Here is a 25550-nt window from a genome sequence, read left to right as displayed (position 1 = left end):
GTGTGTGTTACTGTTGTAACAGTGTGTGGGGACAGACAGTGTGTGTTACTGTTGTAACAGTGTGTGGGGACAGACAGTGTGTGTTACTGTTGTAACAGTGTGTGGGGACAGACAGTGTGTGTTACTGTTGTAACAGTGTGTGGGGACAGACAGTGTGTGGGGACAGACAGTGTGTGTGGGACAGACAGTGTGTGACAGTGGACTGTTGTAACAGTGTGTGGGGACAGACAGTGTGTGGGACAGACAGTGTGTGTTACTGTTGTAACAGTGTGTGGGGACAGACAGTGTGTGTGGGGACAGACAGTGTGTGTTACTGTTGTAACAGTGTGTGGGGACAGACAGTGTGTGTTACTGTTGTAACAGTGTGTGGGGACAGACAGTGTGTGTTACTGTTGTAACAGTGTGTGGGGACAGTGTGTGGTTGTAACAGTGTGTGGGGACAGACAGTGTGTGTTACTGTTGTAACAGTGTGTGGGGACAGACAGTGTGTGTTACTGTTGTAACAGTGTGTGGGGACAGACAGTGTGTGTTACTGTTGTAACAGTGTGTGGGGACAGACAGTGTGTGTTACTGTTGTAACAGTGTGTGGGGACAGACAGTGTGTGTTACTGTTGTAACAGTGTGTGGGGACAGACAGTGTGTGTTACTGTTGTAACAGTGTGTGGGGACAGACAGTGTGTGTTACTGTTGTAACAGTGTGTGGGGACAGACAGTGTGTGTTACTGTTGTAACAGTGTGTGAGGACAGACAGTGTGTGTTACTGTTGATGGTGTATTACATTAACATGTTGTTGTGTCTGTCTATCTGTCTGTCCCCAGCTCCCAGTGCAGCCCCTCGTGGGGTTACCGTCACAGAGAGCGGGGACAATGGGACCGCCATCATGGTCTCCTGGCAACCTCCTCCAGAGGAGGAGCAGAACGGGGTGGTCCAGGAGTACAAGGTGAGAATACTGGCAGGGACTCCCAAATTACCCACATATACTCTGAGTTTGGTCAAAGGTAGTGTACTACGGTAGTGTACTACTATGTAGGCAACCCCTGGCCTCTGGTCTGCAGGGTATTTCTACTGTAACAACATGTAATTATTTGTAACACAGAGCCAGACAAAGGAGAGACAGACTGTAAGGTAATACATGGGTATAGGTTATCATCTTCCTCTGTGCCTAGTCATCTCAGAGCTGAAATGGTTGTGAAACAGTGCCATCTGGTGGACTAGATAGATGTACACACTTTCTGAGTTGTCCTGGGAGGCTCTCTGTTCCTTAGTGCAGGGTTATTCAACTCCTAATCTATGGGGTCCAGAGCCTGCTGGTACTGTTCTACCTCATAATTAATTGCACCTACGTGGTTTCCCAGGTCTAAATTATAGCAGAAGAATTGGGGGAAAACACTGGTAATTTCAATGTGTATTCCACATTGATTCAACAGAATTTAATTGAAATCACGTGGAAACAACATTGATTCAACCAGTGTGTGCCCAGTGGGTGGCTTCGAGGTCCAGCTTTGAATATGAGGACCTTTCGTGGATTATTCAGAGTTAGTCTACTGAAGGTCTAGACTAACTGATGTATTCTCTATACAGCCATTCATTATATCCATACGTTATAGTCATACATTATATCCATACATTGTAGTCATACATTATAGCCACATATTATAGCAGCCATACATTTTAGCCATATATTACAGCCAAACATTAGACTCATATATTGTATCCATACATATAACCATATATTATACCCATTCATTACATTATAAACATACATTGTATCCATACATTATAGCTATACATTATAGGCATACATTATAGCCATACGTTGTATGCATACATTATAGGCATACATTACAGGCATACCTTATAGGCATGCACTATAGCCATACATTGTATATTCATCCTGCTGATTAATAAATCTAATGATGAGAGGTCTGCAGGTTTAACATCTAGATAAGGATATATTTTCTGAACATCTATTGGTGCTTGGCCATTGGCCCACAAACTACTCTTATGAGCCTCTTAAATCACTGGAAGGGATTTCTTTGACTCTGCTCTGCTGGAAAGAGGGTTATGAATGGGAAAGACAGACAGAGAATCCAATCAGGGTGAAGACAACGGGAGAGTGATATTATAGCAGGGGAAATAGAGCGTAGCTTGGGAGATATTTTTGCAAAGGATGCTCTTGTTAAAGCGTTGAATCTTTTACGACAGCGGGCTAAATCAGGGTCCCACAGAGTGATTCTTGGTAGTCTTGAACAAATCTACTTTGAAACAAAATACACCTCAGAAATACAGTATGGTTATGGGCTTAAAAAAAGAAGACAACTGTACCATGTCAGATATAGAGTTGAAATGTATTCCATTTGGATCCCAATATTTCACATCATCAGACTGAAAGATAACAAAACTGTTTGACATAGAAAACACCAGATTTTCATTGTTTAAAAAATGAAATAAAAATGAAATTATGACAACGTTATATAATAACGTTTCACCCATGAGGCCAAAGGGGGAGCTTTTGGTCATTGACTTCAGGAAAGGGCTACTGTACTCCATCTTCTTTTGGTACAGGTCAGGTTAATTTTGTAGTTCAGCCATAGCATTCCTCTCTCCGCCCTCTGCTCCACTCCTCCTCTCTGTGTTCACTCATAAGTATTCTCTTTGTGTAACCCCCTCGCTGTGGCCAGCACACTCCTCATATAACATGCAGTGTGAGTACTGACATTTTAATTGGAAAGTTCTTTTTTGTCACAGGGATTGTAGGTTAGTGTTGGAGGGGAGACACAGCAAAGTCAGTTTAAAAGTTAAGCCACTGTTAATTTTCCAGGTAAATGTTTTCTGCCGATAGGGTTTATAGTAATTTCATGGTTGTTAAATCCAGCGCGGCAGCGTTCCTTGGTCATTACTGCATATGGTCCCTAGTGGCGCTTCTTCCCACCACGACTCCTAAAGCAGCCCCTCAGGCTTCTGGGGCTTTCTAACACTACCACCTACCTCCAAACACACACACACACGTCTGTGTGTGAGGGATGTTAACATACGGTGGTGGGGGTAAAGAAAGCAGAGGCGGCCATGTTCAGGATGCTGGGGTTAGCTAGGTTCATGATGCTGGGGTTATCCAGGTTCATGATGCTGGGGTTATCCAGGTTCAGGATGCTGGGGTTATCCAGGTTTAAGATGCTGGGAGTAGCCAGGTTCAAGATGCTGGGGTTATCCAGGTTCAAGATGCTGGGGTTATCCAGGTTCAGGATGCTGGGGTTATCCAGGTTCATGATGCTGGGGTTATCCAGGTTCAGGATGCTGGGGTTATCCAGGTTCAAGATGCTGGGGTTAGCCAGGTTCAGGATGCTGGGGTTAGCCAGTTTCAAGATGCTGGGGTTAGCCAGGTTTAGGATGCTGGGGTTATCCAGGTTCAAGATGCTGGGGTTAGCCAGGTTCAAGATGCTGGGGTTAGCCAGTTTCAAGATGCTGGGGTTAGCCAGGTTTAGGATGCTGGGGTTAGCCAGTTTCAAGATGATGGGGTTAGCCAGGTTCAAGATGCTGGGGTTAGCCAGGTTCAAGATGCTGGGGTTAGCCAGGTTCAGGATGCTGGGGTTAGCCAGTTTCAAGATTCAAGATGATGGGGTTAGCCAGGTTCAAGATGCTGGGGTTAGCCAGGTTCAGGATGCTGGGGTTAGCCAGGTTCAGGATGCTGGGGTTAGCCAGGTTCAAGATGCTGGGGTTAGCCAGGTTCAGGATGCTGGGGTTAGCCAGGTTTAAGATGCTGGGGTTAGCCAGGTTCAGGATGCTGGGGTTAGCCAGGTTCAAGATGCTGGGGTTAGCCAGGTTCAGGATGCTGGGGTTAGCCAGGTTCAAGATGCTGGGGTTAGCCAGGTTCAAGATGCTGGGGTTAGCCAGGTTCAGGATGCTGGGGTTAGCCAGGTTCAAGATGCTGGGGTTAGCCAGGTTTAGGATGCTGGGGTTAGCCAGGTTTAAGATGCTGGGGGTATCCAGGTTCAGGATGTTCAGGTTAGCAGCCCTCATGCTGAGAAGAATGAATGAAGCACTTTGTGACCCTGGATTGAGTTAGCCTGAGAGAGCCCTGGATTTAGTTAGCCTGAGAGAGCCCTGGATTGAGTTAGCCTGAGAGAGCCCTATCTCCTCCCTGTGAGTCACTGACAAACCTGCGCCGCTGCTGCTGCAGTAGGGTTATGGAGGTGAGTACTGACCCACGCTTAGCTTTTCATGGGGTTAGGTTACACTCACTCAGACAGGGGGACATGGCTACCACAGCTAATACAGACTCTGTGTGGAACACACCCAGAAACACCGAAAAATGTGTCCCAGTGTTTTTATATGTGGAATACCTGGGTGGAATAATTAAATCTGCGCTGAAATGAGACATTTAGCATCAACCAGAAGTAGCTAACTTGCTGTACATGTCACACCACCATCAGAACACTGTTATATTGTCTTCTCTCTCTGTCCTGTCAGATCTGGTGTTTGGGGAATGAGAGCAGGTACCATATCAACCGTACGGTGGATGGCTCTACCTTCTCCTTGCTGATCCCCAGCCTGGCTCCAGGGATCCGTTACAGTGTGGAGGTCGCAGCCAGCACTGGGGCAGGCCCAGGGGTCAAGTCTGATGTCACCTTCTTCCAGATAGGTGAGTGGAGGAGAACTCTGACCTGCATTTCTCTGCACACAGCAGAAGGTTCAAATAACATTATTTTCCCTCGGGTGGAAGAAGAGGAAGAGGAGGGATATATCCTTCTTCTATGTGTCCTCACTTGTTAACTTCGTACATCGTGGATTCCAAGGTTTACTGCCTAATAACTTCCCCACCTTCTTTAACCTCAATGGCTGGCAAATAGTCAATGGACATTTTGTAGTATTGACTTCCCTTTAATCTTATTCTGAAGGGTTTATTCATCTACGTTTACAGCTGTCATATTAATATTAAAGTAGTGGTATGACATCATTTTACAATGAAGCAAATTCCTGAATTCCTCTGTGCCTCTGTCTGCTCACCTGTTCTTGGTCTATAATAGTGGTTAGATGTGTCATTGAAATGATTACCGTACCAATTATAGCCACGTCAGACCTCATAAACAGTGTGTGATGAGCATGACTGACAGTGACATGTTATTCTGTCTTAATGCCGTGTTGACCACTGTCACTGTACAGCCTCAATGGTTTTTACCTGACTGACAGTGACATGTTATTCTGTCTTAATGCCGTGTTGACCACTGTCACTGTACAGCCTCAATGGTTTTTACCTGACTGACAGTGACATGTTATTCTGTCTTAATGCCGTGTTGACCACTGTCACTGTACAGCCTCAATGGTTTTTACCTGACTGACAGTGACATGTTATTCTGTCTTAATGCCGTGTTGACCACTGTCACTGTACAGCCTCAATGGTTTTTACCTGACTGACAGTGACATGTTATTCTGTCTTAATGCCGTGTTGACCACTGTCACTGTACAGCCTCAATGGTTTTTACCTGACTGACAGTGACATGTTATTCTGTCTTAATGCCGTGTTGACCACTGTCACTGTACAGCCTCAATGGTTTTTACCTGACTGACAGTGACATGTTATTCTGTCTTAATGCCGTGTTGACCACTGTCACTGTACAGCCTCAATGGTTTTTACCTGACTGACAGTGACATGTTATTCTGTCTTAATGCCGTGTTGACCACTGTCACTGTCACTGTACAGCCTCAATGGTTTTTACCTGACTGACAGTGACATGTTATTCTGTCTTAATGCCGTGTTGACCACTGTCACTGTACAGCCTCAATGGTTTTTACCTGACTGACAGTGACATGTTATTCTGTCTTAATGCCGTGTTGACCACTGTCACTGTACAGCCTCAATGGTTTTTACCTGACTGACAGTGACATGTTATTCTGTCTTAATGCCGTGTTGACCACTGTCACTGTACAGCCTCAATGGTTTTTACCTGACTGACAGTGACATGTTATTCTGTCTTAATGCCGTGTTGACCACTGTCACTGTACAGCCTCAATGGTTTTTACCTGACTGACAGTGTGATAAAACGCTTCATGAAATTCTTACTAGGCAGCAGTTCAGTGCTTGAAGCTTGTGTCGTGTCTTTACTATCATTAAATTGAAGACTTATAGTTTTTTATCAAAGATTCTCTTTAATTAGTATTACGCGATTAGACTGATTAATCATGTAACTAATTAACTAGGAAGTCGGGGCACCAAGGAAAAATATTAAGATTACAAGGTTATAATTTCCTAATATAACCTTTCAGATATTTTCATATCTGATCCATAGTCTTCTGATTAATGAATTATTTACTTTACCTCACGTTAGTCTCATTCCAAACGTCGTAAATTGTTGGTTATCTGCACTGACCCAAGCTTCACTATGAGTCATCCATACATCAATTGTCTTAAATCATTTATTTATTACTAACTATGTATTTCACAGAAATGCATAAACAAACAGTCAACCAAGGTAAATGTGGTTACATGAAATGATAGGAGAATGTTCCCTAGTGGGCTAAACCGGCATGGCGGCTTGTTAGACAAAAGGGGAAATGGGGGTTGACTATGAAGTCACTACAGAGTGATAATTATAACAATTGAAATGCTAATCGTTTGCACATGAACGCTCACTCATTTGGGAACAATTGCAATGGTCCACAACCTGGTCTGGTGATAATTTCCCAAAGTTGGGTTTTATTCGGAATTGCAGAAAAGGGCTGTCCCAGGACGCCTGACCCTAACTGGGCTCAGGGGTGGTCCTCTGACTTAGTTAACTCCAATCCCATTTTTGAGTTTTCCTTCATTAAACAGTCCAAAATCACATTGTAAAATTGTGTAAACAGTATCATACTCACTCATTCATCTTATACAACAATATCTGAGGCTATTATATAAACAGTGTTATGGTAATGTGGCCACACGGTCTCCCATGACCTTCCCCAAGTTGTGACAAACGGACCAGTTCGTAGCTGGATTCTTCACCGATCGTTTATACTTTCTCTGGAACATAAAATGTGTTCCTACCTCAAGTTCTGTGAGGTGGAAGGAATTCCTTTGTTCTCTATGAAAATGTACTCTTTCTATACTGTGTGTCCATGAGGAGATCCTCAGGAATTTACGACATCTCTCTGACCACAGCAGCCTAGTTGAAGGAGGCAAGGGGGAGCCAGGGAGAGGGGGATGGGACTTGCTATACCCAAAGAGGCCAACGTCCCGACACTTGGCTGCCCCACTCTGCTCTGCTCTGTTCTGCTCTGTTCTGTTCTGTTCTGCTCTGTTCTGCCCTGCTCTGCTCTGTTCTGCTCCGCTCTGCCCTGCTCTTCCCTGTTCTGTTCTGCTCTGTTTTGCCCTGCTCTGTTCTGCTCTGTTCTGCTCTGCCCTGCTCTGTTCGGCTCTGTTCTGCTCTGCCCTGCTCTGTCCTGTCCTGTTCTGCTCTGCCCTGTTCTGATCTGTTCTGCCCTGTTCTGATCTGCCCTGTTTTGTTCTGCTCTGCCCTGCTCTGTTCTGCTCCGTTCTGCTCCGTTCTGCCCTGCTCTGCTCTGCTCTGTTCTGCTCTGCTCTGTTCTGCTCCGCTCTACCCTGCTCTGCTCTGCCCTGCTCTGTTCTGTTCTGCCCTGCTCTGTTCTGTTCTGCCCTGCTCCTCCCTGTTCTTTTCTGCTCTGCCCTGCTCTGCTCTGTTTTGCCCTGCTCTGTTCTGCTCTGTTCTGCTCTGCCCTGCTCTGTTCGGCTCTGTTCTGCTCTGTTCTGCTCTGTTCTGCTGTCCTCTGCCCTGCTCTGCTCTGCTCTGCTCTGTTTTGCCATGCTCTGTTCTGCTCTGTTCTGTTCTACCCTGCTCTGCCCTGTTCTGTTCTGCTCCGTTCTGCCCTGCTCTGTTCTGTTCTGCCATGTTCTGCTCTGTTCTGTTGTGCCTTGCTCTGCCCTGCTCTGCTCTGTTCTGTTCTGCCATGTTCTGCTCTGTTCTGCCCTGCCCTGCTCTGCTCTGCTCTGCTCTGCTCTGCTCTGTTCTACTCTGCTCTGCCCTGCTCTGCTCTGTTCTGCCAAGTTCTACTCTGTTCTGCCCTGCTCTGCTCTGTTCTGCTCTGTTCTACCCCGCTCTGCCCTGTTCTGCTTTGTTCTACCCTGCTCTGCTCTGTTCTGTTCTGCCATGTTCTGCTCTGTTCTACCCTGCTCTGCTCTGTTCTGCTCTGTTCTACCTTGCTCTGTTCTACCCTGCTCTGCTCTGTTCTGTTCTGCCATGTTCTGCTCTGTTCTACCCTGCTCTGCTCTGTTCTGCTCTGTTCTACCTTGCTCTGTTCTACCCTGCCCTGCTCTGCTCTGCTCTGCTCTGTTCTACTCTGCTCTGCCCTGCCCTGCTCTGCTCTGCTCTGTTCTGCCAAGTTCTACTCTGTTCTGCCCTGCTCTGCTCTGTTCTGCTGTGCCTTGCTCTGCCCTGTTTTGTTCTGCCCTGCCCTGCCCTGCCCTGCCCTGCCCTGCCCTGCCCTGCCCTGCCCTGCCCTGCCCTGCCCCCTGCTCTGTTCTGTTCTGTTCTGTTCTGCCCTGCTCTGCTCTGTTCTGCTCTGTTCTACCCTGCTCTGCCCTGTTCTGCTTTGTTCTACCCTGCTCTGCTCTGTTCTGTTCTGCCATGTTCTGCTCTGTTCTACCCTGCTCTGCTCTGTTCTGCTCTGTTCTACCTTGCTCTGTTCTACCCTGCTCTGCTCTGTTCTGTTCTGCCATGTTCTGCTCTGTTGCTGCCCTGCCCTGCCCTGCCCTGCCCTGCCCTGCCCTGCCCTGCCCTGCCCTGCCCTGCCCTGCCCTGCTCTGCCTTGCGTTGTTCTGTCCTGTTCTGCTCTGCCCTGTTCTGATCTGTTCTGCCCTGTTCTGCTCTGCCCTGTTCTGTTCTGCCCTGTTCTACTCTGCCCTGTTCTGCCCTGTTCTGTGCTGCCCTGTTCTGCCCTGCTTTGTTCTGCCCTGTTCTGCTCTGCCCTGCTCTGCCCTGTTATTCCCTGCTCTACCCTGCTCTACTCTGTTCTGCTCTGTTCTACCCTGCTCTACCTTGCTCTGCTCTGTTCTGCTCTGTTCTACCCTGCTCTACCTTGCTCTGCTCTGTTCTACCCTGCTCTGCTCTGTTCTGCCCTGTTCTACCCTGTTCTGCTCTGTTTTGCCCTGCTCTGTTCTGCTCTGATCTACCCTGCTCTGCTCTGTTCTACCCTGCTCTGCTCTGTCCTGTTCTGCTCTGCCCTGTTCTGATCTGTTCTGCCCTGTTCTGCTCTGCCCTGTTCTGTTCTGCCCTGTTCTACTCTGCCCTGTTCTGCCATGCTCTGCTCTGTTCTGCTCTGTTCTACCCTGCTCGACCCTGTTCTACTCTGTTCTGCTCTGTTTAGCCCTGCTCTGTTCTGCTCTGTTCTACCCATCTTTACCCTGCTCTGCTCTGTTCTGCTCTATTCTACCCTGCTCTGCTCGGTTCTACCCTGCTCTGCTCTGCTCTGTTCTACCCTGCTCTACCCTGTTATACTCTGTTCTGTTCTGTTTTGCCCTGCTCTGTTCTGCTCTGTTCTACCCATCTTTACCCTGCTCTGCTCTGTTCTGCTCAGTTCTACCCTGTTCTGCTCTGTTATACCCTGCTCTGCTCTGTTTTGCCCTGCTCTGCTCTGTTCTACCCTGCCCTGCTCTGCCCTGCTCTGTTCTGTTCTGCTCTGTTCTGCCCTGCTCTGCTCTGTTCTGCCCTGCTCTGCCCTGTTCTGTTCTGCCCTTCCCTGCTCTGCCCTGCCCTGCCCTGCCTTTCCCTGCCCTGCCCTGTTCTGTCCTGTCCTGTTCTGCCCTGTTCTACTCTGCCCTGTTCTGCCCTGCTCTGTTCTGCCCTGTTCTGTGCTGCCCTGTTCTGCCCTGCTTTGTTCTGCCCTGTTCTGCTCTGCCCTGCTCTGCCCTGTTATTCCCTGCTCTACCCTGCTCTACTCTGTTCTGCTCTGTTCTACCCTGCTCGACCCTGTTCTACTCTGTTCTTCTCTGTTTAGCCCTGCTCTGTTCTGCTCTGTTCTACCCATCTTTACCCTGCTCTGCTCTGTTCTGCTCTATTCTACCCTGCTCTGCTCGGTTCTACCCTGCTCTGCTCTGCTCTGCTCTGTTCTACCCTGCTCTACCCTGTTCTACTCTGTTCTGTTCTGTTTTGCCCTGCTCTGTTCTGCTCTGTTCTACCCATCTTTACCCTGCTCTCCTCTGTTCTGCTCAGTTCTACCCTGTTCTGCTCTGTTATACCCTGCTCTGCTCTGTTTTGCCCTGCTCTGCTCTGTTCTACCCTGCCCTGCTCTGTTCTGCCCTGCTCTGCCCTGTTCTGTTCTGCCCTTCCCTGCTCTGCCTTGCCATGCCCTGCCTTTCCCTGCCCTGCCCTGTTCTGTCCTGTCCTGTTCTGCCCTGTTCTGATCTGTTCTTCTCTGCCCTGTTCTGATCTGTTCTGCCCTGCCCTGCCCTGCCCTGCCTTGCCCTGTTCTGCTCTGCCCTGTTCTGATCTGTTCTGCTCTGCTCTGCTCTGCTCTGTTCTGTCCTGTTCTGTTCTGCTCTGCCCTGTTCTGATCTGTTCTGTCCTGTTCTGCTCTGCCCTGTTCTGATCTGTTCTGCCCTGTTCTGCTCTGCCCTGTTCTGTTCTGCCCTGTTCTACTCTGCCCTGTTCTGCCCTGTTCTGTGCTGCCCTGTTCTGCCCTGCTTTGTTCTGCCCTGTTCTGCTCTGCCCTGCTCTGCCCTGTTATTCCCTGCTCTACCCTGCTCTACCTTGCTCTGCTCTGTTCTACCCTGCTCTGCTCTGTTCTGCCCTGTTCTACCCTGTTCTGCTCTGTTTTGCCCTGCTCTGTTCTGCTCTGATCTACCCTGCTCTGCTCTGTTCTACCCTGCTCTGCTCTGTCCTGTTCTGCTCTGCCCTGTCCTGATCTGTTCTGCCCTGTTCTGCTCTGCCCTGTTCTGTTCTGCCCTGTTCTACTCTGCCCTGTTCTGCCATGCTCTGCTCTGTTCTGCTCTGTTCTACCCTGCTCGACCCTGTTCTACTCTGTTCTGCTCTGTTTAGCCCTGCTCTGTTCTGCTCTGTTCTACCCATATTTACCCTGCTCTGCTCTGTTCTGCTCTATTCTACCCTGCTCTGCTCGGTTCTACCCTGCTCTGCTCTGCTCTGTTCTACCCTGCTCTACCCTGTTATACTCTGTTCTGTTCTGTTTTGCCCTGCTCTGTTCTGCTCTGTTCTACCCATCTTTACCCTGCTCTGCTCTGTTCTGCTCAGTTCTACCCTGTTCTGCTCTGTTATACCCTGCTCTGCTCTGTTTTGCCCTGCTCTGCTCTGTTCTACCCTGCCCTGCTCTGCCCTGCTCTGTTCTGTTCTGCTCTGTTCTGCCCTGCTCTGCTCTGTTCTGCCCTGCTCTGCCCTGTTCTGTTCTGCCCTTCCCTGCTCTGCCCTGCCCTGCCCTGCCTTTCCCTGCCCTGCCCTGTTCTGTCCTGTCCTGTTCTGCCCTGTTCTACTCTGCCCTGTTCTGCCCTGCTCTGTTCTGCCCTGTTCTGTGCTGCCCTGTTCTGCCCTGCTTTGTTCTGCCCTGTTCTGCTCTGCCCTGCTCTGCCCTGTTATTCCCTGCTCTACCCTGCTCTACTCTGTTCTGCTCTGTTCTACCCTGCTCGACCCTGTTCTACTCTGTTCTTCTCTGTTTAGCCCTGCTCTGTTCTGCTCTGTTCTACCCATCTTTACCCTGCTCTGCTCTGTTCTGCTCTATTCTACCCTGCTCTGCTCGGTTCTACCCTGCTCTGCTCTGCTCTGTTCTACCCTGCTCTACCCTGTTCTACTCTGTTCTGTTCTGTTTTGCCCTGCTCTGTTCTGCTCTGTTCTACCCATCTTTACCCTGCTCTCCTCTGTTCTGCTCAGTTCTACCCTGTTCTGCTCTGTTATACCCTGCTCTGCTCTGTTTTGCCCTGCTCTGCTCTGTTCTACCCTGCCCTGCTCTGTTCTGCCCTGCTCTGCCCTGTTCTGTTCTGCCCTTCCCTGCTCTGCCTTGCCATGCCCTGCCTTTCCCTGCCCTGCCCTGTTCTGTCCTGTCCTGTTCTGCCCTGTTCTGATCTGTTCTTCTCTGCCCTGTTCTGATCTGTTCTGCCCTGCCCTGCCCTGCCCTGCCCTGCCTTGCCCTGTTCTGCTCTGCCCTGTTCTGATCTGTTCTGCTCTGCTCTGCTCTGCTCTGTTCTGTCCTGTTCTGTTCTGCTCTGCCCTGTTCTGATCTGTTCTGCACTGTTCTGCTCTGCCCTGTTCTGATCTGTTCTGCCCTGCTCTGTTCTGCCCTGCTCTATTCTGCCCTGTTCTGTTCTGCCCTGCTCTGTTCTGTTCTGGCCTGTTCTGCTCTGCCCTGTTCTGCCCTTTCCTGTTCTGCCCTGCTCTGTTCTGCCCTGTTCTGTTCTGGCCTGTTCTGCTCTGCCCTGTTCTGCCCTGCTCTGTTCTGCCCTGCTCTGTTCTGCCCTGCCCTGCTCTTTTCTGTCCTCTTCTCCAGTCAAAGAGGCAATGTTCTAGTGCTTAACAAGAGCAATAAACCATGAACTCTGGCACAACTGTGTGTTTTGAGATTATGTATTTATTAACCCTTTATTAGCTTACCTGTCAAGATTACGATACTGGAGGGGCTGTAAGCCCAATGTAGCAAGTTATTTTCCAGACAAATTCCTTCTCTCTCCATTTGTCATGTGGAGTGTCAAGATCAGCTACAGTGCACTACGTATATACAGTATAGTACTGTTGATACCTGGCACATCAGTCAGTCATGAATTATAGCTACCTGGGATGAATATAATTCAGTCTTCACTCATATAGCCCAGGCTGTTTTAAGATCCTCTGTTACGATACTCCACAGATCTGAGCTACGACAAATCTGCTCACGGCAAAGTGAATAAATGATAACAACATGGAACAGTGGTGCTGGGTGCTTGGTAGAGGGACAGCTGTGTGTCTGTGTGTGTTAAATGGGCTGGGATGGGCATGGAGAAGCAGGAAGCTGTGTGCTTGGTAGAGGGACAGCTGTGTGTCTGTGTGTGTTAAATGGGCTGGGATGGGCATGGAGAAGCAGGAAGCTGTGTGCTTGGTAGAGGGACAGCTGTGTGTCCGTGTGTGTTAAATGGGCTGGGATGGGCATGGAGAAGCAGGAAGCTGTGTGCTTGGTAGAGGGACAGCTGTGTGTCTGTGTGTGTTAAATGGGCTGGGATGGGCATGGAGAAGCAGGAAGCTGTGTGCTTGGTAGAGGGACAGCTGTGTGTCTGTGTGTGTTAAATGGGCTGGGATGGGCATGGAGAAGCAGGAAGCTGTGTGCTTGGTAGAGGGACAGCTGTGTGTCTGTGTGTGTTAAATGGGCTGGGATGGGCATGGAGAAGCAGGAAGCTGTGTGCTTGGTAGAGGGACAGCTGTGTGTCCGTGTGTGTTAAATGGGCTGGGATGGGCATGGAGAAGCAGGAAGCTGTGTGCTTGGTAGAGGGACAGCTGTGTGTCCGTGTGTGTTAAATGGGCTGGGATGGGCATGGAGAAGCAGGAAGCTGTGTGCTTGGTAGAGGGACAGCTGTGTGTCCGTGTGTGTTAAATGGGCTGGGATGGGCATGGAGAAGCAGGAAGCTGTGTGCTTGGTAGAGGGACAGCTGTGTGTCTGTGTGTGTTAAATGGGCTGGGATGGGCATGGAGAAGCAGGAAGCTGTGTGCTTGGTAGAGGGACAGCTGTGTGTCTGTGTGTGTTAAATGGGCTGGGATGGGCATGGAGAAGCAGGAAGCTGTGTGCTTGGTAGAGGGACAGCTGTGTGTCCGTGTGTGTTAAATGGGCTGGGACGGGCATGGAGAAGCAGGAAGCTGTGTGCTTGGTAGAGGGACAGCTGTGTGTCCGTGTGTGTTAAATGGGCTGGGACGGGCATGGAGAAGCAGGAAGCTGTGTGTTTGGTAGAGGGACAGCTGAGTGTCCGTGTGTGTTAAATGGGCTGGGACGGGCATGGAGAAGCAGGAAGCTGTGTGCTTGGTAGAGGGACAGCTGTGTGTCCGTGTGTGTTAAATGGGCTGGGACGGGCATGGAGAAGCAGGAAGCTGTGTGCTTGGTAGAGGGACAGCTGTGTGTCCGTGTGTGTTAAATGGGCTGGGACGGGCATGGAGAAGCAGGAAGCTGTGTGTTTGGTAGAGGGACAGCTGAGTGTCCGTGTGTGTTAAATGGGCTGGGACGGGCATGGAGAAGCAGGAAGCTGTGTGCTTGGTAGAGGGACAGCTGTGTGTCCGTGTGTGTTAAATGGGCTGGGACGGGCATGGAGAAGCAGGAAGCTGTGTGCTTGGTAGAGGGACAGCTGTGTGTCTGTGTGTGTTAAATGGGCTGGGATGGGCATGGAGAAGCAGGAAGCTGTGTGCTTGGTAGAGGGACAGCTGTGTGTCTGTGTGTGTTAAATGGGCTGAGATGGGCATGGAGAAGCAGGAACCTGTGACTGATACAATTTCTCTCACTTGAGGGCTTCCAGTGGCGCCTGTTGCCATGTTCCAACACTGGAGTGGAAAAACGCAACCAGCGCTTCACCCTAATGCATTTGTCACACTATAAGCTTGTTTGCGTCATGGCATAGCAGCCTAGATACCTGTACAATCCCTGAGGACTGTTTAGTCACATCGCTACTCTGCTTCCATCCTCACAGAAACACTCATGAAATCCACATAGTAGTGGGGAAGGAGAGAAAAGAGAGAGAGAGGGCTCCCCAACTCAACAAAGAGAGAGGGCTCCCCAACTCGACAAAGAGAGAGAGAGGGCTCCCCAACTTGACAAAGAGAGAGAGAGCGCTCCCCAACTTGACAAAGAGAGAGAGAGGGCTCCCCAACTCGACAAAGGGAGAGAGAGGGCTCCCCAACTCGACAAAGAGAGAGAGAGGGCTCCCCAACTCGACAAAGAGAGAGAGAGAGGGCTCCCCAACTCGACAAAGAGAGAGAGAGAGGGCTCCCCAACTCGACAAAGAGAGAGAGAGGGCTCCCCAACTCGACAAAGAGAGAGAGAGAGAGGGCTCCCCAACTCGACAAAGAGAGAGAGAGAGAGGGCTCCCCAACTCGACAAAGAGAGAGAGAGAGGGCTCCCCAAAAGGTAGCAACACTGGAATTTGGGGAAACCTGTTTGCCTCTGGCTGAGTGAGTCTGTAAAGATACAAGTGGTTGCAACATGAAACAAGAGAGATTTAAAAAAAAAGTTAGATAAGCAAGCTGACGTGAAGACATTTCTTAGGGGGACAACACTCTTTCATGTGAGGCACAGTGAGAACAGACAGATGACGAAAACAGGCCTTTGTAGTGTGATCACTAGTTCTGACGGTTCATTTTGACTAGTAGAACAGTTGCAAAAGCTAACAGAAAGACAAACCCAAGCTGCACATTAAAGGGCTATAGTGTGCTAATGACTAGTACAATTTTTTTTTTTAGTACTGCTGTGATCTCATTCGCTGTAATAATAACTAATAGAATGTTGCTCAGTGTGTTGTCGTACTTCTTTAAGTCTTCCTGGATGCGTGGAACATTCAGGTAGTGTGCTTCCTGGTTCAATTCTGATACGAATATATTATGCTTAAATCTCCTGGGTTGAGACCTTCTGTCTAATTACCTGCCATTGTTGACTGGGATGAGTTCTGGGATCAATTCTTTTGTAATAGAGAGAGCGTTCCATCTCTGCTGCTCCACAGCCCAGGCCCAGCATTACATTCACCTGCAGAGATGAAAGAAGTCTTTTGTATGTCAGAAGAAAAGACAACGTTCATATTTATGCCCTTTCCTGAATTCATTTAGCTTTTTCTAACCCCAACTTCAAAATCATTCCCCGTTTCAGGCTTTTCCACTTGGTTTGAACTTTTGTGTTTAAAATAAATGAAATCAAATAAAATTATATTTGTCACATGCACTGAATACAACAGGTGTGGACCTTACAGTGAAATACATGCTTACTTACAAGCCCTTAACCAACAATGCTTTAAGAAGTTAAGGAAAAAAGTGTCAAGAAAAAAATGGATAAGTAAAAAATTGAAAATAACAAATAACATTTCCTTTCTTCTCTCTCTTTCTTCCCTTTTTACTACTTCCCATGTCCTCCCTCCTTTCTCCTCCCTTGCTCATTCCTGTGTACTTTCTGCCTCCTCTGACACTCGACCTGCTCTGGCCCGATGACATTCCTGACCGTCTCCTTTCATCCTTCCTAATCCCTTCTTTATGTCTGCCATCTCTTACTTTCCCCTCTGCCTTTATCTCCCCATTCCATCACTCTTCCATCACTACCTCACCTTCTCACCCCTCACCTCTCCTCTCATCTCCTCACCCTGCACCCCTCTCCTCTCATCTCCTCACACTGCACCCCTCTCCTCTCATCTCCTCACACTGCACCCCTCTCCTCTCATCTCCTCACACTGTACCCCTCTCCTCTCATTTCCTCACACTGTACTCCTCTCCTCTCCTCTCCTCTCCTCTCCTCTCCTCTCCTCTCCTCTCCTCTCCTCTCCTCTCCTCTCCTCTCCTCTCCTCTCCTCTCCTCTCCTCTCCTCTCCTCTCCTCTCCTCTCCTCTCCTCTCCTCTCCTCTCCTCATCCTTCTATTCCCTCTCTTTGCTCTTACTCTTTCCTGTTCCTGCCCTCTCTTTTCACCTCCTCATCCTCTGCCCATCTCCAATCCTATCCTCTCTCCCTCTATAATCTCTCTCCCTATCCTCTCTCCCCCCTCTAGACTCATCAGGACATGTGACGGAGGGTGTGTTGGAGCCAGAGAACACCCTGTCCCAACAGATCAGTGAGGTGGTGAAGCAGCCGGCCTTCATAGCAGGGATAGGAGCGGCCTGTTGGATCATCCTCATGGTGTTCAGTATCTGGCTCTACCGACAGCGTAAGAAGAGGAGTGGCCTCAGCACTAACTACGCAGGCATCCGCAAGGGTCAGTACAACATGCCTCATCTAATGGCAGCACACTGGAATCACTAGCTCAAAGTGTCCTCAAGCACTTATCTAGGATCAGGTAACTCTATTCTCAACCCTTAATGTAACAGTTAATAGGATGAAAAATAGCTGAGATTGTATCAGTGGTTAAGGGTCATTGTGTGATTCCTACGCCTACTCTCATATCAGCTCTCAATTAAGCTGCTCTTAGTTTTCAATTAATTTATCCTTAAAAACTCCAGTTACTGTATCACATCCCCCCCAGCAATCCCTCGATCCCCCCAGCAATCCCTCCATCCCCCCAGCAATCCGTCCATCCACTCAACAATCCATCCATCCCCTCAACAATCCCTCCATCCCCTCAACAATTCATCCATCCCCTCAACAATCCATCCATCCCCTCAACAATTCATCCATCCCCTCAACAATCCATCCATCCCCTCAACAATCCCTCCATCCTCTCAACAATCCCTCCATCCCCTCAACAATGTCTCCATCCCCTCAACAATCCCTCCATCCCCTCAACAACCCCTCAACAATCCCTCCATCCCCTCAACAATCCCTCCATCCCCTCAACAATCCCTCCATCCTCTCAACAATCCCTCCATCCCCTCAACAATCCCTCCATCCCCTCAACAATCCCTCCATCCCCTCAACAATCCCTCCATCCCCTCAACAATCCATCCATCCCCTCAACAATCCCTCCATCCCCTCAACAATCCCTCCATCCCCTCAACAATCAATCCATCCCCTCAACAATCCCTCCATCCCCTCAACAATCCCTCCGTCCCCTCAACAATCCATCCATCCCCTCAACAATCCCCCCATCCCCTTAACAATCCATCCATCCCCTCAACAATCCCTCCATCCCCTCAACAATCCCTCCATCCCCTCAACAATCCCCCCATCCCCTCAACAATCCCTCCATCCCCTCAACAACCCCTCCATCCCCTCAACAATCCCTCCATCCCCTCAACAATCCCTCCATCCCCTCAACAACCCCCCATCCCTTCAACAATGCCTCCTCTGACATGAAAGTCTTGCATCGTGTTGTATCATTTGACTTGAGGTGAGGTCTACCGTCTGAAAATAGTCCCTAGTACTTTGAGAAAGTTAAAAGCCCTTGAACATCTGCAGGTGAAAAATGGACCTGTCTCCTGCAGTGATGTCTTTCTATTCTGTGTTATATTTCCCTCTCTCTGATCCTGCCAGGGTGTTTTTGTGTGTGTAGTTCTTCTTTTGAAGTGCGTCTTCCGGTCCCACCAGTTTCTGATAGCTGTTCCCACCTGAATGTGTCTGGAAAGACAGAACAACTTGCTATGATGAGCATGAATCAAGGAGAAACTAACATTTCTCTAGCTTGAAGTATACTTTTGGAATAGTTTTGAGTGAAAGCCTATGATGCAAATGAGAGTTTGAAACATTGTGTCATACTGTTGCATAAGATTCCTTACCATATTGTGTTTTTCACTCTCTGTCAGTGTCAGATTCTATGTGCTCTCTAGTAGTGGACACGGCCTACCTAACCTGCAGGGAGTTTACCTGACTGGATCCGATGTGACAGGGTTCAGTACATGCCCAACCTCTACCCACAATAGTTTACGGATTATGAAGGAGTGCTATTAGGCTTTCTGTGCAGCTCTTTCCTGTGCTGCCTGGTTTAATATGCGGCTGTAGGCGTTGCAGCTTCTGCCTGCCTGCCCTCCCCATGCCCTCCCCATGCCCTACCCATGCCCTCCCCATGCCCTCTCCATACCCTCCCCATGCCCTCCCCATACCCCTACCTCCTTCTGATGGGCTCAGGTATGCTGCTGAGTGCCAGGGTCAGGAGAGGTACACCATTCAACCTGGAGACACAAACAATATACTGGCTTAGGTCTGAATCCACCTCTGGGATATTGCCTATTGTGAGTCATGGAAAAGAGAGAGAAACCTGGATGAACCTATAACACATATCATTGCTTTGGAAAAGCCTTTCCACCCATGGTCCCTCAGAGCTCTATCATGGTTGAACATTAATGTTGGTTTATAGTGAACATAATGGACTTTGATATCTCTATAGACTATAGAATTGACAGTGTACATCTTGGAGGTTGACTGCATCATGTGCTAGTGTGCTTTAAACTCTAATCTGTGTTGCTATGGTTAGACAGATGCTAAAATCACAGGGTTGGTCTTCATGGAAAAGGGTTATGTGGTATGTTCAAAATGAAGCCATGCCCACATGCTATGCCCACATACAAGGCTTATAACACTAGAGAACATCCTCAAGGGACCCCAATTTGAGCCAATCAGAAGTCATTCTGACTGCAACATTCCAACAACTTAGTACATATATTTAGTATATATTTGCGCAAAAATGATCATTTTGTTGTGTTTATGAAGGTCTTGGTTAACATTAGAATATAAATATATATTTTTTTCGGGGTGCTGAAATCAAAGGGCGGAACCTGTGGCCAATCAGTAGGACCTCTGAAGACTTTGTAAGTACAGTTATCTGCTCGGAGGCTGGAGAGAGAGAGGCTAGTGGAGAAGCTGAGGTTGGTTCCAGAGACCATTAAAACCCCTTAAGCCCACCCGACACGTAGGTGTCCCATCTAGCCATCAGGAAATGCTAATAGCACTCGTTAAAACTCAAACGTTCATTAAAACACACATGCAGGGTACTGAATTAAAGCTACACTCGTTGTGAATCCAGCCAACAAGTCAGATTTTTAAAATGCTTTTCGGCGAAAGCATGAGAAGCTATTATCTGATAGCATGCAACACCCCAAAATACCTGAAGGGGACGTAAACAAAATAATTAGCATAGCCGGCGCTACACAAACTGCACAAATAAAATATAAAACATTCATTACCTTTGATGAGCTTCTTTGTTGGCACTCCTAGATGTCCCATAATCACTATTGGTTCTTTTTTTTCGATTAAATCGGTCCATATATACCCAAAATATCGATCTATAATAATGAAAAGTGTGTGATCCAGAAAAAAACACAGTTTTAAAACGCAACGTAATTTTTTTAACTTAAAAAAGTTGACGATAAACTTTCATAAAACACTTCGAAATACATTTGTAATCCAACTTTAGGTATTAGTAAACGTTAATAATCTATCAAATTGATCACGGGGCGATGTGTATTCAATAGCTCCACGTCTTCAAATCATGGTCGGAAATCTCTCTTCCAAAACATCCTGTCGGAGACCGGAAGCAATGGGGTCTGTCTTCCTTGTTTGACCAAGGAACAACTCCCAGGCAATTGCCAAGATGGGCGACCGTGTGGAATCTGTAGGGCTTGTACTCTCGGCCCCATTTATTTTGCCTTGCCATAGACAATACATGCAAGTGGCGCACTGATATTTTTTCCACTTTTTGGTGATCAGTTTTCCTTGGGCTTTTCGACGAAACGCACATTCTGTTATAGTCACAGCCGTGATTTAACCAGTTTTAGAAACTTCAGAGTGTTTTCTATCCACACATACTAATCATATGCATATACTATATTCCTGGCATGAGTAGCAGGATGCTGAAATGTTGCGCGATTTTTAACAGAATGTTCGAAAAAGTAAGCCCTAAGCTCAAGTGGACCCCTTCCCTTTCTTCCAGAGGAGCTGAGCAGTGCGTCAGTGCTTCCTCACATTTACTCTAACTCTCTGAGCACAGTAGGCAAATATCTCTCTCTCTCTCTCTTTCTCTCTCTCTCTCTCTCTCTCTCTCTCTCTCTCTCTCTCTCTCTCTCTCTCTCTCTCTCTCTCTCTCTCTCTCTCTCTCTCTCAGTCTCTGTCTGTCTGTCTGTCTGTCTGTCTGTCTGTCTGTCTGTCTGTCTGTCTGTCTGTCTGTCTGTCTGTCTGTCTGTCTGTCTGTCTGTCTGTCTGTCTGTCTGTCTGTCTGTCTGTCTGTCTGTCTGTCTGTCTGTCTGTCTGTCTGTCTGTCTGTCTGTCTGTCTGTCTGTCTCTCTCTCTCTCTCTCTCTCTCTCTCTCTCTCTCTCTCTCTCTCTCTCTCTCTCTATTTCTCTCTCTCTTTCTCTCTTTCGCAACCCCCTATTTCTGCTATTTAAAACCACAAGAGGCCATGGTCTTTGTTGGAAGTGGTAACCAAGAATGTTTTGAGAGAAGAAGAGTATAATTGCAACCACATGAAGCAACAAGCTGGACTCAGTGTGAAGTGGGTTGAACTGGAGCTGTAGGAGGAGACAGAGTGTCCGTGTGTCCGTATGTGTGTATGTGTCTGTGTGTCCTTGTGGTCTCGCGCGGTCTGTGTGTCCGTGCGGTCTGTGTGTGTCTGTGTGCGTGCGCCTGTGTTTGTTTGTTCGTGCATGCATGTGTGTGTGTGTGCGTGAGTCTGTGTGATATGATGTCTCGTCCAGCCAGTGAATAAGCTGTCTCTGACAGTCTCATCTCATTGTGGTAATTTGATTGAGTTTTTCAATCACGTGAATATTTCTCACCGAACATCTCACATGTCAAGTGTCAATCTCTCTCCTCTTCAAAGCCGAACCGCAGACAGATTAAACCTTGCAAATAGACCAATCTATTCAGCTGCTCTGAGCTTCAAGGAGAGCAGAGCAGGAATCCAAACAAGAGGGAAGAATTGTGGCATTAAAGGTTGTGTTTACATAAATAAAAGGAGATGAAGAGGTGAGGACAGCTGTACCTCAGTGATACTAGCTACAGCACCTTCAGAAAGTATTCATACCCCTTGACAACAGCCTGAATTTAAAATGGATAAAACTTTTCTCACCCATCTACACAAAATACCCTATAATGATAAAGTGAAAACACATTATTTAACATTTTTACTAATTAATTGAAAATTAAATACAGAAATATCTCATTTACATAAATATTCATAGCCCGTTGTCAATACTTTGGCTGTGATTAAATCTGTATTTCTGTGTAAGTTTATATGATCTTTCCACACCTGGATTGTGCAATATTGGCCCATGTATTACTTTCAAAATATTTCAAGCTCTGTCAAATTGGTTGTTGATCTTAGTTTGACAACCATCTTCTGGTCTTGCCATAGATTTTCAAGTAGATTTAAGTCTTAACAGTAACTCGACCAGTCAGGAACATTCACTGTGTTCTTGGTAAGAACTCCAGTGTAGATTTGGCCTTGTGTTTTAGGTTATTGTCCTGCTGAAAGGTGAATTCATCTCCCAGTGTCTGGTGGAAAGCAGAAAAACAGGTTTTCTTCTAGGATTTTGCCTGCGCTTAGCTCCATTCAGTTAAATGGCTTTATCCTGAAAAACTCCCCAGTCCTGAACATACACTATGTTTGAAAATCATGTGGAGAGTCGTACTCATCAATTTGTTGTTTTGGATTTGCCGCAAACAAACATAACACTTTGTATTCAGGACAAAAAGTCAATTTCTTTGCCACATTTTTTGTGGGTTTACTTTAGTGCCTTGTCGCAAACAGGATGCATGTTTTGCAGTATTACTTTAGTGCATTGATGCAAACAGGATGCATGTTTTGAATATTTGTATTCTGTACAGGCTTCCTTCTTTTCACTCTGTCCATTAGGTTAGTATTGTGGAGTAACTACAATGTTGTTGATCCATCCTCAGTTCTCTATCACAGTCAATAAACTTTTAAAGTCACCATTGGCCTCATGGGGAAATCCCTGAGTGGTTTCCTTCCTCTCTGGTAAAGGAGTTAGGAATGACACCTTTATCTTCATAGTGACTGGTGTATTGATACACCATCCAAAGTTTAATTACTAACTTTACAATGCTCAAAGGGAGATTCAATGTCTGCTCTTTTATTTTTACCCATCGGCCAATAGGTGACGTTCTTTATGAGACATTGAAAAACCTCCCTGGTCTTTGTGGTTGAATCCGTGTTTGAAATGCAGTGTTGGACTGAGGGACCTGACAGATCATTTTATGTGTGGAGTAGATCGATAAGGTCATTCAACATGTTTTACTTCTGAAATGTAGGTCTGTCATAACAAAAGGGTTGAGTACTTATTGACTGTTATTGACTTTCAGCTTTTCATTTTGAATTAATTTGTTAAAATATAAGAAGTCAAGTGGTGTGAATACTTCCTGAAGGCTCTGATTTGTTTAGACAGATTAGAAACAGGAGGGAACAGAGGAGTGAAAGTTGGACTTCTGGGGCAGTAAGATGGCACATTTCATTTGAATTTTACACACTAAACCACACAGACACACTGTAAAAAAAAATATTGGGTGAATTGAAATAGACAAAAAAAACACCAAAATGTACTTAATACAAATGTATTCAATTATTCAATGATTTTATCTCCAAAAATTAAGGATCAATAGAACTGAATCTGTTTCTTAAAATGTAGGTATATTTTATAAGAGGATAACCAACTATAGAGAAAATCAAGTGATTGAACTCATTTGAAGTCTGGTTTTTATCTCCTTGCAATCTCCTATCTTCCCACAGTGGCTCTGTTTTTAGAGGATTGTGGGTAATTCAACATTTTTAGATTGTATGATTATTTTACAACCCATTCCCACAACTCTTAATAGTAGAGGGAAACACAGTATCCTGCAATGTTGGCTGTAACACCACCAGTTAATGCTGGTGAATTGAGTACTGGTGAATTGAACACTGGTGAATTGAGCACTGTGCTCAACAATGTCTCTCAAAATAGGTTAAACTGGCAAAGGATCAGATGCATAAATACATGATTAAGTGGTGTTATAACACAGTGTCATGTTTCAAACATCCTCAGGATGATGTGTTTCAGCACTCTAGTAAAGTTGAGGTTTCGTCTCCTTGAATTTGGTGGCAGCATAGTTGCCACTAGTCTTGGTGTCACAAAGCACTTCATTTTAACAGCGTGGAGTAAAGAGAACCCTGTTGTGTGTTGAGTAAAGAGAACCCTGTTGTGTGTGGAGTAAAGAGAACCCTGTTGTGTGTGGAGTAAAGAGAACCCTGTTGTGTGTTGAGTAAAGAGAACCCTGTTGTGTGTGGAGTAAAGAGAACCCAGTTGTGTGTGGAGTAAAGAGAACCCAGTTGTGTGTTGAGTAAAGAGAACCCAGTTGTGTGTGGAGTAAAGAGAACCCAGTTGTGTGTTGAGTAAAGAGAACCCTGTTGTGTGTTGAGTAAAGAGAACCCAGTTGTGTGTTGAGTAAAGAGAACCCAGTTGTGTGTTGAGTAAAGAGAACCCAGTTGTGTGTTGAGTAAAGAGAACCCAGTTGTGTGTTGAGTAAAGAGAACCCTGTTGTGTGTGGAGTAAAGAGAACCCTGTTGTGTGTGGAGTAAAGAGAACCCTGTTGTGTGTTGAGTAAAGAGAACCCAGTTGTGTGTTGAGTAAAGAGAACCCAGTTGTGTGTTGAGTAAAGAGAACCCAGTTGTGTGTTGAGTAAAGAGAACCCAGTTGTGTGTTGAGTAAAGAGAACCCTGTTGTGTGTTGAGTAAAGAGAACCCTGTTGTGTGTGGAGTAAAGAGAACCCAGTTGTGTGTTGAGTAAAGAGAACCCTGTTGTGTGTGGAGTAAAGAGAACCCAGTTGTGTGTTGAGTAAAGAGAACCCTGTTGTGTGTTGAGTAAAGAGAACCCTGTTGTGTGTGGAGTAAAGAGAACCCAGTTGTGTGTTGAGTAAAGAGAACCCTGTTGTGTGTTGAGTAAAGAGAACCCTGTTGTGTGTGGAGTAAAGAGAACCCTGTTGTGTGTTGAGTAAAGAGAACCCTGTTGTGTGTTGAGTAAAGAGAACCATGTTGTGTGTAGAGTAAAGAGAACCCTGTTGTGTGTTGAGTAAAGAGAACCCTGTTGTGTGTGGAGTAAAGAGAACCCAGTTGTGTGTTGAGTAAAGAGAACCCTGTTGTGTGTTGAGTAAAGAGAACCCTGTTGTGTGTGGAGTAAAGAGAACCCTGTTGTGTGTTGAGTAAAGAGAACCCTGTTGTGTGTTGAGTAAAGAGAACCCTGTTGTGTGTTGAGTAAAGAGAACCCTGTTGTGTGTAGAGTAATGAGAACCCTGTTGTGTGTTGAGTGAAGAGAACCCTGTTGTGTGTGGAGTAAAGAGAACCCTGTTGTGTGTTGAGTAAAGAGAACCCTGTTGTGTGTTGAGTAGAGAGAACCCTGTTGTGTGTTGAGTAAAGAGAACCCTGTTGTGTGTTGAGTAAAGAGAACCCTGTTGTGTGTGGAGTAAAGAGAACCCTGTTGTGTGTTGAGTAAAGAGAACCCTGTTGTGTGTTGAGTAAAGAGAACCCTGTTGTGTGTTGAGTAAAGAGAACCCTGTTGTGTGTTGAGTAAAGAGAACCCTGTTGTGTGTTGAGTAAAGATAACCCTGTTGTGTGTTGAGTAAAGAGAACCCTGTTGTGTGTTGAGTAAAGAGAACCCTGTTGTGTGTGGAGTAAAGAGAACCCTGTTGTGTGTTGAGTAAAGAGAACCCTGTTGTGTGTGGAGTAAAGAGAACCCTGTTGTGTGTGGAGTAAAGAGAACCCTGTTGTGTGTGGAGTAAAGAGAACCCTGTTGTGTGTGGAGTAATGAGAACCCTCTTGTGTGTTGAGTGAAGAGAACCCTGCTGTGTGTTGAGTAAAGAGAACCCTGTTGTGTGATGAGTAAAGAAAACCCTGTTGTGTGTTGAGTAAAGAGAACCCTGCTGTGTGTTGAGTAAAGAGAACCCTGCTGTGTGATGAGTAAAGAGAACCCTGTTGTGTGTTGAGTAAAGAGAACCCTGCTGT

At 46.9% G+C, this 25550-nt stretch overlaps 1 protein-coding gene across 3 annotated transcripts in view; it reads left to right on the top strand.

Moving 5' to 3' along the window:
• The window catches only part of robo1 (roundabout, axon guidance receptor, homolog 1 (Drosophila)), a 440136-nt gene that overhangs the window by 368006 nt on the left and 46580 nt on the right, over nt 1–25550 (top strand). For all 3 annotated transcript variants that reach the window (XM_046293778.1, XM_046293780.1, XM_046293781.1), the window contains 3 exons: nt 819–940; nt 4468–4639; nt 16685–16888. In XM_046293778.1, coding sequence (XP_046149734.1) covers nt 819–940; nt 4468–4639; nt 16685–16888 — 498 coding nt within the window. The remainder of the gene's footprint in view (nt 1–818; nt 941–4467; nt 4640–16684; nt 16889–25550) is intronic.

Source organism: Oncorhynchus gorbuscha, linkage group LG13 (assembly GCF_021184085.1).
Source record: "Oncorhynchus gorbuscha isolate QuinsamMale2020 ecotype Even-year linkage group LG13, OgorEven_v1.0, whole genome shotgun sequence".
NCBI lineage: Eukaryota > Metazoa > Chordata > Actinopteri > Salmoniformes > Salmonidae > Oncorhynchus > Oncorhynchus gorbuscha.
The sequence above is the reverse complement of the archived record's forward strand: the minus strand, read 5'-3'. Positions and strand labels throughout refer to the sequence as shown.